Below are 17672 nucleotides of genomic sequence, written 5' to 3' on the forward strand. Positions count from 1 at the left end.
GTCTTGTATTTATTTATTTGTCCATATTACCTTTTGATTTTTTCTGTTTAGGCCCTGATGCCAATGGCACATTTGTCTTTCAGTAGATCTTTCTTTACAGACTCCTGACTCATATTTTAGGAGTCTATACCAGTGGCTTTTTAAGATCTTAGTTGCTTTGAGCATTACACCCAGGATGCTGCAGTGGATTACATCTACAGACTATGCATTAATAAAAAAAGATTCATAACAAGCATTCCAGAACTGATCTGAAAATGGTGTTATTTGCACAGCTTTTCTTCTTAATTATAATATTCAATTTAATGTTATATTTGAGTAATAACGAGTCAGGCTCTTGCTAATGCAAAGGTTAATACCCATTATACCCTGTGGATGTTTCTCAAACAAAGGAAATGTGGCATAGACCTCCTGGAAGGAAAATCAGCACTGTGCAATTAATTTTCCCATCTAGTTCATTAATTTCAATTGCCTCTTTTTTTAAAAAAAAAAAAGACACTTAAGAACATACCAATTTTATTCAACTTATGAAAACATGTACAGTATGCACCAATTACTTACTTGGTCCTACTCTAAACAGTGACAAACACAAAAACCATGTGTCTGAAGTATTTAAAGTACAAATATCAGACAAACTAATGTGCATGGGCTCCCATGCTACTAAATGCATTCATAGCAGTGCTGAAAATGGAAATTTTATACTGAACTCATACTGTACATGTGTTGGCTCTGAATTAGTTTACAATGCAGCCACAACCAATCATCCTGTTAACTAATACAAGTTTAAAATACACAAGCTTCAATAATTTAATGATGAGCTATTTTAAATCAGTCTATGAGGCATAAAGACATCATCTCAGAGGATGTGTTAGTCACTTATAATGTCTTGCTAATCTTAAGTGAAGAGGTTATTACACACTCGAAAAAGCTAGTAAATAGGAGGGAAAATGTGTCACAGCACTGTAAATAGTTTTCCCCATACAAGATCCATGATCCAAGATAAGTTATTAGAAGTTCAAATCTTTCATTTATCAATTGAATTAATCTCAATACTGAGCAGGTCATTTTTTCAGTTCTGTACCACAACAGGCAATGAATAACACTCTGAAAAGTAATAAAAGACAGACATTTTTTTATTAGATTTTTTTCCTGTTAACAGCACTCAAAGTCTTAGCAAAACAGCAAACAGCATTGTGCAATTATTAAAAAAAATCCTGGCATTACAAAAAAAGTAGTTAAAATGATCTTTTATGGCAACAAACAATATTTTTGTTGTATCCCAAAAACTGTATGCTTGATGGCCATATATATCTAGTAGATATTTGTATATAAAATATTACATTGCATCCTAAACTTTTCCTCAAGGTGATATGGAATTTCTTTCAACTCGCACTGCTGAATTTCAACAAGATGTGTAACCCACGTGCCACCAACAAGCCCTGTTTCCTAGCAGTGAGGCTTGAAATACGCGAGGGCGGTGGAAGGGGAAGGTGAGGAATATTGAAACGTGACAGACAAGGTGGGGAAAAAAACACTTCAATAGAAGGACAAAACAGGACAAGGACACAGCAACCTCCCTCAGAACAGGCTACATGGTAAAGATTAATCATTAAAGTGCATCTTTTAAAGACTTGTCTTGTGAAGAGTTATCTTCAGACCTATAAAAAAACAGATATAACGTGCAATGTCCAAGTTAAAACCATTCTAATATCTTTAAAAACTACTTATTTACAGATTTGACCATTCATTTTGCTACAAATGAAAATGCACACTACAGTAGTTTTCACATTATTCATAAATATTAGACTATTAGACTTGCATGTGCTTTTATTTTGTTGTGTTGCTTGGCATTTAAAAGTTTCAGAGCAAAGTTGGTGTAAAACACATAGCGGTAGTCACATTCCCTTGCTCAATTAAAAAAAAAATTGCTACATGCAACACTTGAATGGTCAGATTTTGGGAAGCTTTGGTGCGCTGATTATTGGGTTCGACTCCTGCAAGTACCTCCGGCCCGCAGTCTTGTAGTCATAGTTGCAGTCATGAGTTTCTGCATAGCGATGTGTAGCACAAAAGTTGTTTCGGCATCTGAAATGAAAGCAAGACCGGTATGTAGCCAGCTCATTCCAGTGATGGCCCCTTTGATGAGTACCTGTAAAAGCTAAAAAGGCCCAACACTAATTAATGGTATGACGTAGCAGCCCTCTAGAGCCTCACCAAAACATTAAGCATTGCCCTTCGCCTTCCTGTCAATTTAGTCAGCGATACAAACACTTTGGGCTGTCGCTTGCAACCACTTCAAGAAGAAAATTCAAGTTCTAGGTTCATAAGTTTACGTATCTAGGTGCTCCATATAATAAAGATGGAGAGAAGAGCTTTAGTTTTGAAGTGATGATTGTTTTCTCAATCTTAAACCTTCTGTAACGGTCTCAGTTTGAGTGGGTCACAAAAATTCTGAAGATTTAAAAGGTGAAACTTCGGAACATCTTTGAATGCAAAAGTGACAGTACAATATCTATCGTTAAGAAGATGAAGCAAGATTCTTTACTTCATCCTGTTTGCCTTTTCATTTAAACCCAATCATTTCCAAAGAAGAACAAGTCTGAATGTACCCTGATGTATGAACAATTTAATTAGGATAACTCCACGTCATGGGTTTTCAAATGTCGTAATGTTACAGTCCAGTATTACAGAACAGCAACACAACTGCACATGAGCATTCAAAATATATACAACAGATTCATACAGGATGAATATTTTTTTCCTGTAGTGGCAGTGATCTCCTGCTTTTAACTGTGCTGTCTATCCTGCAAGAGATACACAAGTCTGTAGATACTGGCCCCCAGGGTCTGGCTTACAAGTCTCAGAAGGATCCACTCTGACTCCACGGCTCCTTTGAGACTAGGAATCACGACAATGTCAAGAGAATGTAGACTATCCACTGTCGACAACGACCGTTAAGAATCATTACAACTTACAATTATATGCAGACTTTCCAAGCATGCGCTAACTGTTATCCAAGGCTGTATGCCTGACAAAGAATCCTCCGTGAATAAAGAATCCCTGCACTTTTACCTGCACTCATAGCTTGTGGCCAGTCCGGTTTTCTTTCCGCACAGGAAACAGTGCTTAGAACTTTTCTTTTTAGGAGCGACAGGGGCCTTCACAGGAGGAAGGTGATATGTTGGAGTACCTAAAAAGAATTGTTACATAAATGAACATGTGGGAAAACACTGGATAATTGTGTAATCCAAGGCCCTACAAAAATATACCCCGAGTTCCTGAAAATTATTTTCTGGGAAAAAAAATGGAAGCTTATTTTGGTGCAGGAACAACATTTGCAAGAGGAATAGTCACCTCTAGGGTTTATCTCTCTTCATGTTGCAGATGATATTTAGATGTAATAATATTGCCATTATTCGCCTTAAACACAAATTATTTTAAAAAATCTTGCACTTGAGGGGCCTCAAGCAAAGGCTGAACACCATGATCCAGGCACTGTAGGTTTGCGCGAGCTACAGGCAGCTTGGCTGGGATTCCTCAAGTAAGGTCGGAGGGAAAGCTGGGATTAGTCCGCCAGCTACACTGAAAAACCTGTGACTACCTAGTGCTCGTAGGCTCACGGAGCGGTAAATGAGGGACAATCTTCTTGTGCAATTAAGGCTAAACTGCCTGTGACACGTTAAAGGCAAAGGGCTTGGGCAGGTTGGAAGAGTCTGCCTGCATTACCCAGTTCTTTCCTGCATGCATCAGTAAGGGTGTTTTTCTCAACCACGATTACAAACAACTATCACAAATCGGCTGAACTTCTCACCAAAATACATCAATAATTAACATTTAAAATGTTAAATGCTCTTATAAGAATGAAAAAACACTTTTGAACATTTTATTGTGCTCCAATAAGCTTTTTACCATATTTAGATCTTCTATATATTTGTTTGCCAGTTATAGACTAAGAAACAAGACATTAAACAATAAAACCATTTACGATTGAAACTAAAATATTTAGTGCAAGAAAACACAGTACATTATTAAGTGGAGAACACAAAAACACAGCAGGAAAAATTGTGAGTAAACCAGCATACACAAGACAGAATTTCAATTTAAAATTCCAATTGCAGGATAAACAACAATGTCTGTAGGAGTTGCTCAGTCAGTAAAACACGCAAAATGAAGATGACCACAGTGTTCAGGTATAAGTGCTATAAAGGATTGTAGGGTATTCGCTTTAAAATGTAGATGTTCAAATAGGTAGCTGTATCAGCATGCGTAGGCTGCAAAGGAACAGGTAAAGGTTGATTCAATGTTGAAACGGAAAGAGACAACGTTTCGGCTGTGGCGTTTTCTTCGGGCATCAAAAATGTAAACGCTTGGTCTGGGGTTTGTATGTTCTCTGTGCGTTTACACGGATTTCCTCCAGGTGCTCCAGTTCTGCCCACAGTCCATGCTGGAAGGTTAACTGGCCCTCGTGTGTGTCTGTGTGTGTCTGTGTGTGTCTGTGTGTGTCTGTGTGTGTCTGTGTGTGTCTGTGTGTGTCTGTGTGTGTCTGTGTGTGTCTGTGTGTGTCTGTGTGTGTCTGTGTGTGTCCTGAATCGGAAGAAGTGGTTAGAAAAAGGTCTATCAATCTAGTCCTCAACATGAGGGAATGGCAGGTGATAGGAGACTCAACTGTGTTTGCCGTTTGCAGAAAGACTTTCACCAAAGTGGCTGAGAGAAGGCAGGAAACACACAGGAGATAAAAGAGCAGGCTGAAGGGACAAGGATAAGAAGGCATACAGAACAACATGACGGAGTAAGAAAGAGGCTCTTGCAGGACTTGCAACAACCATTGAGGCCTGCAGGAAAAGATCACATCACTCACCTATTCGCCTAATTGTGTTGGAAGAGCCTCCACTTGAGCCAAGAGGGTTAGCAGGCTGAAATGAGACGGTTACATTTTCAGGGACAAAATTGAACAGCACTGGTTAATCTGAACAGGCTACAAATTTTGATGATTACTGATAACCAAATGACCACCGCAAATAAAAAAATGTCTGGGAACAGCGATGCTCTTTTCAGGATCAACGAAAGGCTTTCAGTTAGATGAAAAACAGAGTAAAATAAAATTTTAACCAGTCCAGTATACCCATTCTACAACGCGACACTGACCGCGGTCTCACCAAAGCCGCTAGTGCAGAATATTAATGTTTAGTGTTAATGCGGGTGTTCTCTCCTTACTTGCTGCCCTAAGAAAATCCTGAACAAGCAGAATGGAAAAATACAACACTAGTAGCTAGGTACAACTTGAAGCTGTGACAATCACCAAGGTCTTTTAGTGGGTAACAATGCACAGGAATTGCACCATGTACTCTACCATGCATGAAGCACCAGCTCCCTCTGGTGGGGACACTTTCCTAAGGAGGTCGTCCTGAAAGAGGTGGATGTTGGTGGGAAGAGGCAATGCAGCCGGGTGCGGTCTTCCCAGTCCACAGCTCCCTGGTAGGCTGCTTTCCTTGCTTGTGCTTCGTGCCAGCGAAGCCAGGATTCCTAAATTGCTGACAGAGCCCAGGGGTTCCTTAGAGGCTTTGTTCACCATTTCCGTAATGTCCCGCGCCTCTGTTCTCGATATGATCTCAGGATGCTTACCAGGGGAGTCCACCTTCACACCCCGAAACTTTGGAGTTCGTGCAGGAGAGGCCTCGGCGGCGCCAGAGTATTCCTCAGACTTCAGGAGAGCTCTGGAAGCTGTGGGTCTCAGACTGCCGTAACCGAAAGACTTGGGCAGCCTCTGGGGCTTCCCAATCACTAAAGGGTTGGAGGTCAACTGAGCAGGGAACTGCAGAGGACTGAGTGCTTTGTTAGCCCTTTGAGATAAACGCTCAGTGCTCAGGGCCCAGGTGTCCATGGATTCAGAACTTACTGCTTTGGAAAGTAATGCTGCTACAGACCGCTCAGTAGCTTCTTCTATCATTTCAGAACTGCTGTCTTTACCCTGTGCTGGTTCCGCGTTGACACTTGCATTAGCCTGCTCTTCATCAAGCACAAGAAAAGCATCCGGGTGGGTGCCCACAAGTACAGCGTCCTCCCTCCTCACCGTTCCCTCGATGTTAGATTTCACTTGTTCCATAGAGCCATCTCGAGACTCCCTATTGGGCAACACAGAAAGTGGTGGAAGAACTGCAACTTTCGGCAGATGAGAGTTGTCTACTTTGACTCGGGAAACTTTAGGTGGAGACCTGATTTTGCTTAAGGAAGCAGTCATGACTGGGCACTCCCAGGACTCGTCTTCCTTCACAGAGTAACATGTGGACGACAGCACTGCCTGGCTGGCGGGGGTGACAGAGGACAAGGCGCTCGGGGGTGCAGGAACAGGAGGAGTAGCTGAGGAATGCTGGTCCCTGACAGGAGGTAGGCATGTTGAAGGGTTCAGAGAGTGTCCAATTTGAGGCAGAACCCGGAACAGTCTTTGATGACGGGCTGTATTCAATGAGTCGGTGCAGGGCCGAGCACAGATGGGAGGCCTGGGTTTCACCTTGGCAGTCTTCTTAGGCTGCAAAAGAAAAACACTGGACACTAAACTGAAATTCCTCACAATTGTATAGAGGATTCATTTATTGTTAACTAGAGTCAGGTGTCTTGGAGTGCAGAACACCTGAGAAACAAATATATTAATTGTGAAAAAAGAGCGGATTGTGTCATACCATTCTTAAAGATTGGCTAAATGTATACACTTTTAGTCAATGACAGGCAAAATGAAGACTGTAATGGCAACGTGCTATTTTCCCCCCAGTTTTCTTAAGCATGTAATTTATATTGTAACTGCATGCAAGTAAAGAATGAAAATGACATTTCTTAAGGAATGAGAATATGAATTCCTTATGTTTCCAAGTACACATACAACAGGGTAAATCAAAGTTTCATATGCGCATGCTGCAGAACTGCTCACGATACCCCTCCTGACATGGTTGACGTAGTTTATGAACGAGTCTTTCACCTACTTTGCCATCTCCCTCCAACAATGACCGAATTCTAGAGAGTCTACTGACAAAGGAGCTTGGCAGCTAATATAATCAAAGTGAAGGATATTTCCCCATAGGGTGTTATGGCAGCAGTACCTTCTTACTGAGGTTCATGTTTTCCATTTTGGTCTTCAGCAGCTTCATCTTATTCATGGTGATGGAGTTCTCCATGATCTGCTGGCCTGAGGGTGAGGGCTCACTTTCTTCTTCCTCCTCAGTGTACAAGTTATACACTGAGCCTCCGCTACAACAGAGGATACAACTGGCTACTCAGCTACTGGAAATATGCATCATCAATTTGCAGAGGAGACCATTCTGGTATTTAGACCCACAGACGAGTATTTCTGACTATTTGCAAACTTCAACAAAATGTTTATTAGACCACAGTGTTATCCAGAATGTAAAGATTCTTGTAATTTCTAGTTCAAAAATGGATGGCCTGTTATGCCCTACCATATATTCTTGTACCATAACAGAACGTTTTATCACATAGCTCCCCAAAAACTGGGAGAGGGTGGGTTACTACAATATGGTGTTTTAACAAGTTCAAATAACATGTTTAAAAAGATTTTTTAAGCTTGTTTAAAGTTAGAAAAAAAAAACTATTTAAACTCCAAGCATAATATAAATTTAAATTATCACACAAACCTACTTAAAACAATTAAAGTGCAAGCTTTGATAAGAGTTTCATCATTACCTATTTTCATTTATAATTAATTCAATGTAATAAAACGTTTAAATGTTCACTTCAAAATCAGCCTTTCTTTACACACCTTATTGATTCAGAAACTGGTGTTAAGGTGCCATCTCCTCGATCCACAACTCGGAAGAAATTGAGCTGGTCTCCCTCCTGGTACACAAGAAAGGTGACCTGCTTATTGGGTGAAGTTTTCTCCAAAACATCATCCCGGTTTGAATCCATGTACTCCGCAAATTCCTTTACAGGGTCATCCATTGGAACTGCAGTGGATAAAATACAAAACAATAACTAAAACAAGAGGCTGCATACCATCAAAAGGTGCCAGATTTTATAATATATCATTTCTTATTGTAGATATATCCATAATACTACGAGATAAATACATGAAAGTATTTTTTAATTATTTGCTACTACTCATGGAATTGTTCCAACTTCTGTTATAATGCTGTATGCAGTATATGCTCTTAGGAAGACCTGACTGAACATCAAAACTGCAGATTTGCTGTCTGATCACTACGACATCTTGTTTTCCAATTATAATGAATTAAATTTAATACATTAAACAAGTTGCCTTTTGAGTTCACTCACATTCAGTTTCCTGGGAGACATAAATGAATGTTTAGATCTACAAGAACTGTACTTTCATAGCTCACAATTCATCTGTTAATATTATACAGATTACTTAGAAACTACTACACACCCTTATAATGGAGCATCACCACGTTGTTTTGCAAAACGTGGCACACATCAAATGATCAAATGGCAACAAAAACAAACTGCATCCTTCTTCTACTGCTAATCCTCAATCTAAATTATGGCCTGAAGACATAGTTCTCAGATTAAACATGCCTGCAGTTATGAGCTGCTTAATAAAGAGTACACTGTTATTATGTTCACTTTAAACAAAATAAATACACACCTCTCCTGGTATTGATGGGTCCCCCTCTCATAGCGAGCACCAATTTCAAAGTGCACCCTTCTGTAATGCTGAACAGACAATATGAACAGAGTAAGCAGCACAGCAAGACTGGAAATGAGGAAAGGCAGTTTGGAGTTTGAGCTTGAACCCATGTGCTTGCCTGCTTCATGAAAATTTCTCGTCTTGTTTGAACCCTTTCAATTTCGAAACCCATCCAAGAACAGCAAGAATGCACCTCAGGTACACAGCAGTGAAGAATGAAAAGACTGGAAGAGCCCAACCTTGTCAGAGAAGATTTTACTGGAAACAAAAAAGGAACTGGAGGTGTAACAAAGGGTTTAAGTTAAAACACTACAGATTAAATCAGTCTGAAATCACCTGCCTTAGAAAATCCTTACGTAAATGTACTAGCTTGATGGAAAAAAAAGCAGTCCTGGAGACTTCAGGATTAATGATAAAGGTAACTGCTACAGCTGAATTATTTTTGATGATCCAGCAAAAATCCATCAGAAATAAAATGTTGTAGGAGTTCCCAGGCATTTTACACAGCATAAAGCCTTTGCCAGGAGAGTAGGATTAGTCAAAGAGCCTGGAGATCAAAAGGTTAGACTATCTTGATCAACAGCCATAGCTAGCAGCCTGAAAAAGCAGCAGTTTTGTGTGAAACGTGAAAATGTATTATTTAGTGACATGTCATTACAGCAATAGCCTTAGAGGTCAGAAACTACCTAATCAGTCTTAACATTCATATCGGTTGAGCAGGAAGCTTCGAGAGTGCATTGACTGCAAAGGAAAAGTAAACTTTAATTCCATGCTAAAAGTAGTAAGAAAAATGTTTTGGTTGTTGAGACCTTTTTCAGGAATGTGTGCCTTCTTCACAGTCCTAAAGAAAGTTTGACTGCTGGAAAGCCATTTGTCTTTCCAGCATGGAATTAACCTTTACTTGATCCTTTCAAATTGACAACCAAAATCAACAACAATTTACAAGGTAACTGCAGACAACTATTTAACAGTACAATGTACATGTTAGAACAGCCAATGATTTTACCTGTAATCATTTAAGCAATACTCATCTTCTAGTTCCACGTTGTTCCAGATCAAATGCTGCTGTGCAACAGGTATCCCTTTTCAAAAGAAAAATAAAAAAACCCCAGCAGTTAGAAGACAAGTTTATTTTCAGTATGCTGAATACTAAAGTATGTAGGGAAATGAGAGTCAAATTCTACACAAATGGTAATACTGTGAAGACACAGGTCCATGCTTACCAGCAGCTAAGGTCATTCCTTGTAATGAATCTCTGATAACAAAAGTACTGTTTTGATTTTTTGCCCCCTACAATAATACAATTAAGTATTTGGTTTTAACTTCAGCTTTCCGACATCTACGTATGAAGACAAAGCGAGTTCACTGTTGACATCTTAATTTGTTTATAGTGTTAGGAAGTTACTACACTTGTTCATGTTAAACTAATTGTTGGTTTCATTTCTAAAATATAATTTGAGGGTAGTAATATATATATATAAACCTATATATATATATACACACATTATAAACCAGAAAACTGTCAATATCCCTTACAATAGATTTTAAAATACAATTGGATGCTCTCCAAGACCAGACTTGGAGATCCCAGCTCTAGACAGACTGGTTGCCTTAAATCTGAAACATATCCCAATGTGCTCAAATGTAAAGCAGATACGATTTCAAGGGACAACGACAAAAAGAAAAGATTGCATCTGCCACTAAACAGTCATTGTAGCCACAGGTGAAGGAAAGCACAAACCAGCCTTTGGAAATATCTGGTAACAGAAGATATGATATGAGGATGCCTCAATGCCCTGCAAATCAAAAGCAGCAGGCAAGCTGGCAACACCATGCAGATGCTGTAACCACATGCCCAGCACCTGACTCCTGCAGCACATTCAACAGAACAGTTGAAAGTTCAAAAGCACATCCCAAAGGGCCATGGATATTCCTTATTAAGCTCACAATGCAAGTTCACTGCACTAAGTGACAAGTGCAGCAAGGTCAGTCATTCCTTCAGAATTCCTATTAAGATCTTGATTTAGCTTTAAGCCTCTCTGTGGCTCAGTAATGAAAGAACTCACACGCGTTCCTATCTAGACCATGCGAAATCTGGGGTAAAACAGAAATCATTAGAAAGCTGCATCACAGAATTAACTGCTAAGATGCATTATAAATGTAGTGAAGATCAGGTGCTGCTGTAGATCTGTACTCTATACTGTGAATAATTAATAACTGCACATCTAAGCTGTTGATGTAAGATCTCGACTATGACTAGATTCAAAATTTCATTTTTATTTCTGGTTGCTGACCTGCCTTTCAATCTGTAATGCACAGGCACGGACACAGAGACAGAGAAAGAGGAGTTAATGAGAAAAAGAGCAGTACCCTCTAGTCTTTGAATTTTGGCCTTTACTGAAATCACCGTCTCAAAAGGCGACACGCGTAGCTCAAAACACGTGCCAGTGAGGGTTTCAATGAACAGCTCCATCGTCTCATAGAAAGGAAGCTTGTAGTGGAATGGTCCTACATTGTCCTCATTGAAGAAGGGAGGCTCCTTCTTGTGGGCCATTTCTGGTCTTTCCAGCACAGCTTCAAGGCAAGGGAGAAGGGTGACCCACTATCAGAAGGGACAAGGGCAGGAGCACGGGACACTCGCAGGCAGAGAGGCTGGTCATGATGCTCTGAAGCTGCACCTAGAAACAACAATGTAATATTCATTTTACAAGGCGAATATATTCCTAAAATTCTTCAAGATAAAGTTTACCTTTAAAAGGTAACATTCATACAGCTTTACAAACAGCGAGGTCACACCAAAACTCAGAATTCCTGTAAATTAAAGACAAGACCCGTTCTCTGAAGGGGGGAAACAAAGTAAACATTCTCAGATGCTGCCACAAAAATGAGAAATACACATACCAAAGTAAATAAAAACAGCCTGAACCGTCTACCAAATCACCAGTGAGTTCACACACTCATGCAGCGTCAGTGACTGTAGAAAATTCCCCTCCAGTATTCCAAATGAAGAGCATGTATCCAAGGCAAGACTGGAAAACAAGCACAGCCCTGTGCCAGCCCTACTACAGCCAGGGCTGGCCTCATAACTGCTCTGCCTGACCTGACTCAGCTGGCAAAAGAGGAAAGCTTGACCAAGAATCGGAATTGAACTATGTGTGCTAGAACCATGTCAGTGGTACCCCCTGAGGGTTTTCCCCAAAGATAAACAGATGTAATTGGATTTACTGTAGGCACAAACACTGTAAGACAAAAAATAAAAAAGATGTATTTAATATATTGCTCTACAAACTGCACAATACCTTTCCTACTAAAGTGCCAAGTACTTAAATCCTATCTTATATCCCACCACTTTTGTATCTTTATTTAACATGCACATTTTGCTAAAAGAGAAAATTCTATCCTTAAAAACACCTATAGCACCTTTTCTAACAAACACCACTACAATTGTGCAATGATACATAACCCTCGTACAAGTACTGAGGAGACCTTTTAGCACACAAAGAGTGATCTCATGTGCGAAACATTTACTCAATGTAAGAAGGAGTGAAATCTTGCACCTCGATCACAGACTCCCCACACTCATCCCTTTCCCACTAGTAGTTCAATAATCCAGGAGGTGCTTGTTCTGTTTTTGCAATCTGAATACCAACAGAAGCCCTGGCAATCTGGATGCTGATGTTCCAATTCCTACCCTTAGGCAAATCAGTTTGTGAACATCGCATATTACACAGACTAGAGTGAGTTCACACATATGGAGGTAACTGCTTTGGCCTTGCACATCATGACTCATTAGCCAGCTCAATGCTGAGGACTCAGGTATTCAGGATGTCAAAATAAAACCAGAGCCATTTATACATGCATTTTGCCAAGCTTCCCTGACAAGTCTTTTTTTATTCCTTTCAGCTCTTCAGTATGTTCTGTATTTCAATAATGATCATTTCAAATATGTCAGTATTAAAGAGCAAAGTCTCAAAGAGATCATCTTCTGCAAGTTGAATCTAGTTAAGATTACCACCCCTTTTATTAAACATAAAAAAGTCCAAAGATTACCGATTAAAAAAAAAAACATTCAAACATTTCGATTACTGTTACATTAGCATCCTTTAAAACTTACATAACACTTTTCAGCTTGGTTTGTTTTCTATTAAGTAAAAAGACAGAGTGCAAGACACTTCAGAATATGCTGCAAAGCTTTTGCGTTAAAACGTTCAATTACTTGACTACTGGACATTTTAAACACTGGAAAGGGAAACCAATTAAGCAGCAGATAGTTTCTGCAAAAATCTTGCGAATATAAGCAATGAAATATTCAATAAGGTCTAGTGTTATATGTCCCATGAAATGAAATCGGAAGGATCCATAAAGAATTTTTAATTTTTAATTAACTTATTGCCCCTACAATGTAATGGAGTTGAATAATAATCTTTTCTGTTTTACCTGACCTTTCTCACAGAGGATTAAAATGACTGATTGCCTGTACTCCCAACGCCTTGCAGGTGAAACTTTCACATCCCTGCGAGTCAAGACTGGGACCACAAAGACATGCGGCGAAATCCATGAAGCCCTATTACTTCTAATCCAAGGCAGATGCAAACCAACCCAAACGGCAATCCTCATTCTCGGCAAGGGTTGTGGGGATCAGGAACACAACCCGGGAGCACGGGGTGCAGGACAGGCCAGCAATCCGCCACACAGCAGACAGACAAGGGAGCAGGACTAAAAGACACCAGCTGACCTACAAAGCAGGCTCTCGGATGATGGGGGGGAAACCAGAGCACCCAAAGAAAACCCACAGGAGTCCCGGTCCCGCATCGGACCCAGGAGACCCAACAAAACCCGTCACACCACAGTGAAAAACAAATCAACAACAACTTCGAGCACCATAACATAAAACCCAGAACATATTGTGTCTGGCACAAAGGACTGCGCTCAACTGCGAGACAAGGTGAAACCACTCGAGCTCAATTCCAGACGTCACACGCCATGGCTTCGTACATCGCGCAATGTCCGGGCCCTAAACTGGTCTGGCATGTATTAAAGAACAATACACGCTCTGGGTTTATGCAGCAGGTTGTTTGTTCTGTAGACTCTTTTGCCACACACTTGAAACTATTTCAGAACTGACAGGGGGTTTTCACAGCAGCCTGTTGCTGGGGTGATCCCCCCCCTCCTCGGGCGTATCATGTCTCCTCGTTACAGTGGAGACCGTAATTAACTTGGCAGGATCCTGTTCATGTATTTTGTCTCCTGCTGAGAATGTATGCGCAAGCCTCAATTCCAAATATGGAGGGAAAGAAGACCAAGTCAAAGGCTCTGTATTCTTCACTCTTTCGAAAGCCTTGCTGTTAATGAAACTAGTCTAATCTCCTTGGAAGCTTTTGTTAATTGCTACCTACAAAAATAATGCCAACTAAGCAAACAACCTGTGGATCAAAAGGATCCTTGAGGTAAACTACAGAACATAATCTGCTTGAGACAATTCGGGCGGCCTCTTCTACCCCAGCGTCCACACATACACTCTTGTAAACTGGTGTTAATCACTGGACCAAAATAATGCAGCTCTACAGAGCTTACATTTAAGTGCTCCTGGAAGGAAATAAAAAATAAGTGCTTTTCTACAATTGCAAGACCCTTCAATAGTGTATTTCTACAGATTCCAGACTTATTTTAACCCCCCCACAAAAAAAATCAAACATATGGAGTATTATTAACAGGAATTACTAAGAATAAAATGGAGAAAACAGAACATCAGAAAGTATAATCCTCTGATATGAGGATTACAGGAGTCATCCGTAAGGTATACAGTACATACAGGCTGGTATGGTATGACTCCTGTAAGAATTAACTAATTTATAATGCCTTAGACTTATAAAACGCTTTTAGACACTCCACTCAAAGTTACCACTACAGGTAATGGGGACTCTCTTCCACCACCACCAATGTGCAGCATCCACCTGGATGATGCGACGGCAGCCATAGTGCACCAGTACACTCACTACACATCAGTGATGATACAGACGAACAGAGTGATGAAACCAGTTATTAGATGGGAATTAGTTGGAGGCCAATGGGAAATTTGGCCAGGATGCTCGGGTAACACCCCTATTCTTTTAAAGAAATGCCCTGGGATTTTTAATGATCACAGAGAGTCAGGGCCTCAGTTTTACATCTCATCTGAAGGACGCTCTACTGTAAAAATGCCCCCCATCACTATACTGGGGCATTGGGACCCACACAGACCGCAGGGTGAGCACCCCCCGACTGATCCCCCTAACTTCCAGCAGCAACCTTAGCTTTCCCAGGAGGTCTCCCATCCAGGAACTGAGCAGGCTCACACCCGCTGAGAGCTACAGTGGGCTGCCAGTTGTGAGTTGCAGGGCGATATAGCAGCGGACTAAACGGTCATGAATGGACAATTCTGTACACTGCATTTATACTCGGTCCAATTTAATTCTGGGCTGCCAGAGCAGAAGTGGCTTCTATGGACTTGAAACGGATTTGTATTTGGCATTTAGAGGAGCGTACAAGGTGACTGCCGTACAGTATTTAGCAGGGATAGTTTAACGCACTACACGCTGCTCCCTTCTGCCACAACATTCACCCCGGTGCTTCAACTACGCGCTTGCGTGGCCACCGTGGGCGCTGTAACCCCAGCACAGCGAGTGGAAAAGAAGCAGCCCAGAGGTTCAAGTGGCCATCACGACGAGAATGAGTTGCGTGATGCCAACAACAGATGAGTGCACGTGTATTCAACGTGATTTTGTGAGCAAGCAGTTTTTCCAGGTTCAAAGCAATTTTGCAATAGGAGGCCAGGCCGCTCTGTGGCTGGTATTACGCGCACAGACTTAAGAATGCATTTTTCCCCATCACAGATCGCACTCCGTATCTCGGAAACAGCTTCCGTTTGTCCTTGGTAATTGACAACACTTGATGGAGCCTTAATGAAATAGCCTTGAGCCTTCGTGAAATAAAATAAAAATACCTTACAGGGTGATCGCCTAAAAAGCACCTAGTTCTTTACAACAAATTGGGCTGTGCCAATTACCGCAAATTCTAATATTCGAGGAATTCATTCCAAGTTATACCCGAAAAGGGTTAAAAACACAAATTTCCGGCAGAGCGATGTTGTAGCAGTTTGGAACAGGAAAATTACATTTATCAGAGCAAGGAAGCACTGCGCATCACAAATCACAGCGGCCTGCACTGGAGTCGATGGCTGTGTCAATTCAGAAACACTCAGTCTACCTCTACGCTTACGTTCATCGAAGAAAACGAACTACCTGGAGTATCGATATTGTGAAGACCTACAAAACACTTCATTTCTATGTTCTTATAAATTTGGGAACTACCCTCCCCCCCACCACACACACACACAACAATGATACATTGTATTTTTGTACGAAGGCTCACGAATAATACAATGAAAATTTTACTTTTAGGACAACCTAACGAGCTCTAGATACACATCAGATCCAATTCTGACCTGTCCCGGGATGCCCAGCTCGAAAGTACTAGCGCGTTCTCTCTTTTTTTAAATGCCCGTCTTTTCACATCCTAGAACAGCGGCTACAGGCATTTCTACTTCATGTCTTCCCTCCGCAAAAAAAAAATACCGGTCGTTTTCCCCAACACTGTAACACTATACAGCACCTTACCTGCAAAACCCAACCCGGTCCAAAACTGCTGAACCTAGCTGAACCTAGGCGATTTTGTCCTACCCACCCCTATATAATACATTTCACGCAATATCAAGGTTTCCGTGCATGTCCGACCGTACTGGATCAGACACTGTAATAAATCCTCTCCAGCCACAGAAAGATCAGGAGGGATGGTCTGACCTTAGGCGCGGCTACGCGGTCAGGACCAACAAGCTCTCCGCTCAGCAGGGCTAGAAACGTGATCAGCCCGACTTACCGTAACATCATCCCTGTGGCGCTCAGGAGAGGCAGCAGGGTTACAGCTGGCAAATATCCCAAAGCTCTCCCACGAGTAACGGCTGCTGGGTTTTCTTTTTTAATCCTCGTTTTCAAATCAGATTCTAGATTTCTTTTAAATAAACCAAGCCTGCGCTGACCCGGCAGTGACCACAACGATGTAATACCCTCAGCACCTGAATATAGCAATCAAATCCCCTGACCCGTTTCTCAGTTTCGCCCTCAAAGGAAAGCCTATGAGGCTCACCTTCACCGGCCTTGAATGACACTAAAATGCAGCAGCAGCAAAATCATATTTTTAACGTTTTATCACACCTGCGTTCTTATTAGCCATAGTTTTAACCTTCACAATCGTTCAATTATCTCCTAACTTCCCCTCAAATACCTTCCTGTGCTGCTTAACACAACATTTCAAAGAAAAACCTACCCTTTATGACGCATTCTGACTGACAGAGCAATATCCAATGACATCCACAGAAACCCAGATAGAGACGCCAAACAACCAATAAAAAGCCTCTTGAGGCGGGTATAGAATGGTTTGGTTGCGTGAACAGAGCTATTTTCTTTGTGCTCCAATAGTTTCCCGGATGTTGACCCTCATCTCCAACAACAATTAACACGTGACCGATATTTGTGCACCTTGGAGACGCGGACGCTGCGTGATACTGTATCTGATAACCAAGAGACTACTGAGAACACCCTGAGTCTCAAAACGGGCTATCAAACAAAACCAGTCCTTTATAGTTTAATTTGACGTTTTTCTGGTGAAAAATATATTTTTTACGGCTTGGTTTAGTCGTATTTTCCTTTCTATCCGCTTTTACACATTCTGTACATTTTCGAATGATGTATCCCTGTAGTAATCACATAACTTAACCTACTGTACTTTGCACTGTTACCCGTGAAATTGTAACATGCTTTGATTATATCAATTGCTTTAGATAAAGGTGTCTGCTGAAAAAAAATGACTTTCAACATTCGAATACTTTATTTCCAACCCGCTTTGTAAGTCCGCTCGAGTCGGTGAAATCATCCATTATGGCTTGTTTTATGCACAGATGAGAGCAGCTGTGTTTATTGAATGA

The 17672-nt window shown here is 41.0% G+C and overlaps 1 protein-coding gene across 3 annotated transcripts; it reads right to left on the minus strand.

Moving 5' to 3' along the window:
- Positions 1-1112: 1112 nt before the first annotated feature.
- zfand4 (zinc finger, AN1-type domain 4) lies at positions 1113-17008 on the minus strand. 3 transcript variants are annotated; one of them, XM_015346740.2, is made up of 10 exons: positions 16568-17008; positions 11024-11331; positions 9660-9735; positions 8612-8679; positions 7766-7952; positions 7089-7236; positions 5348-6523; positions 4856-4910; positions 3070-3187; positions 1113-2082 (listed from the first exon to the last, which is right to left on the minus strand). In XM_015346740.2, the coding sequence occupies exons 2-10, from the start codon at positions 11205-11207 to the stop codon at positions 1947-1949; spliced, it is 2148 nt and encodes a 715-aa protein (XP_015202226.1). In that variant the 5' UTR covers positions 11208-11331; positions 16568-17008; the 3' UTR covers positions 1113-1946. The 3 variants fall into 3 exon arrangements, with proteins under 3 accessions (XP_015202226.1, XP_015202227.1, XP_015202228.1); XM_015346741.2 differs by lacking the exon at positions 16568-17008 and adding an exon at positions 16309-16451; XM_015346742.2 differs by lacking the exons at positions 11024-11331; positions 16568-17008 and adding an exon at positions 8772-8911.
- Between the last annotated feature and the right edge of the window lie 664 nt (positions 17009-17672).

Source organism: Lepisosteus oculatus, chromosome 4 (genome assembly GCF_040954835.1).
Source record: "Lepisosteus oculatus isolate fLepOcu1 chromosome 4, fLepOcu1.hap2, whole genome shotgun sequence".
NCBI lineage: Eukaryota > Metazoa > Chordata > Actinopteri > Semionotiformes > Lepisosteidae > Lepisosteus > Lepisosteus oculatus.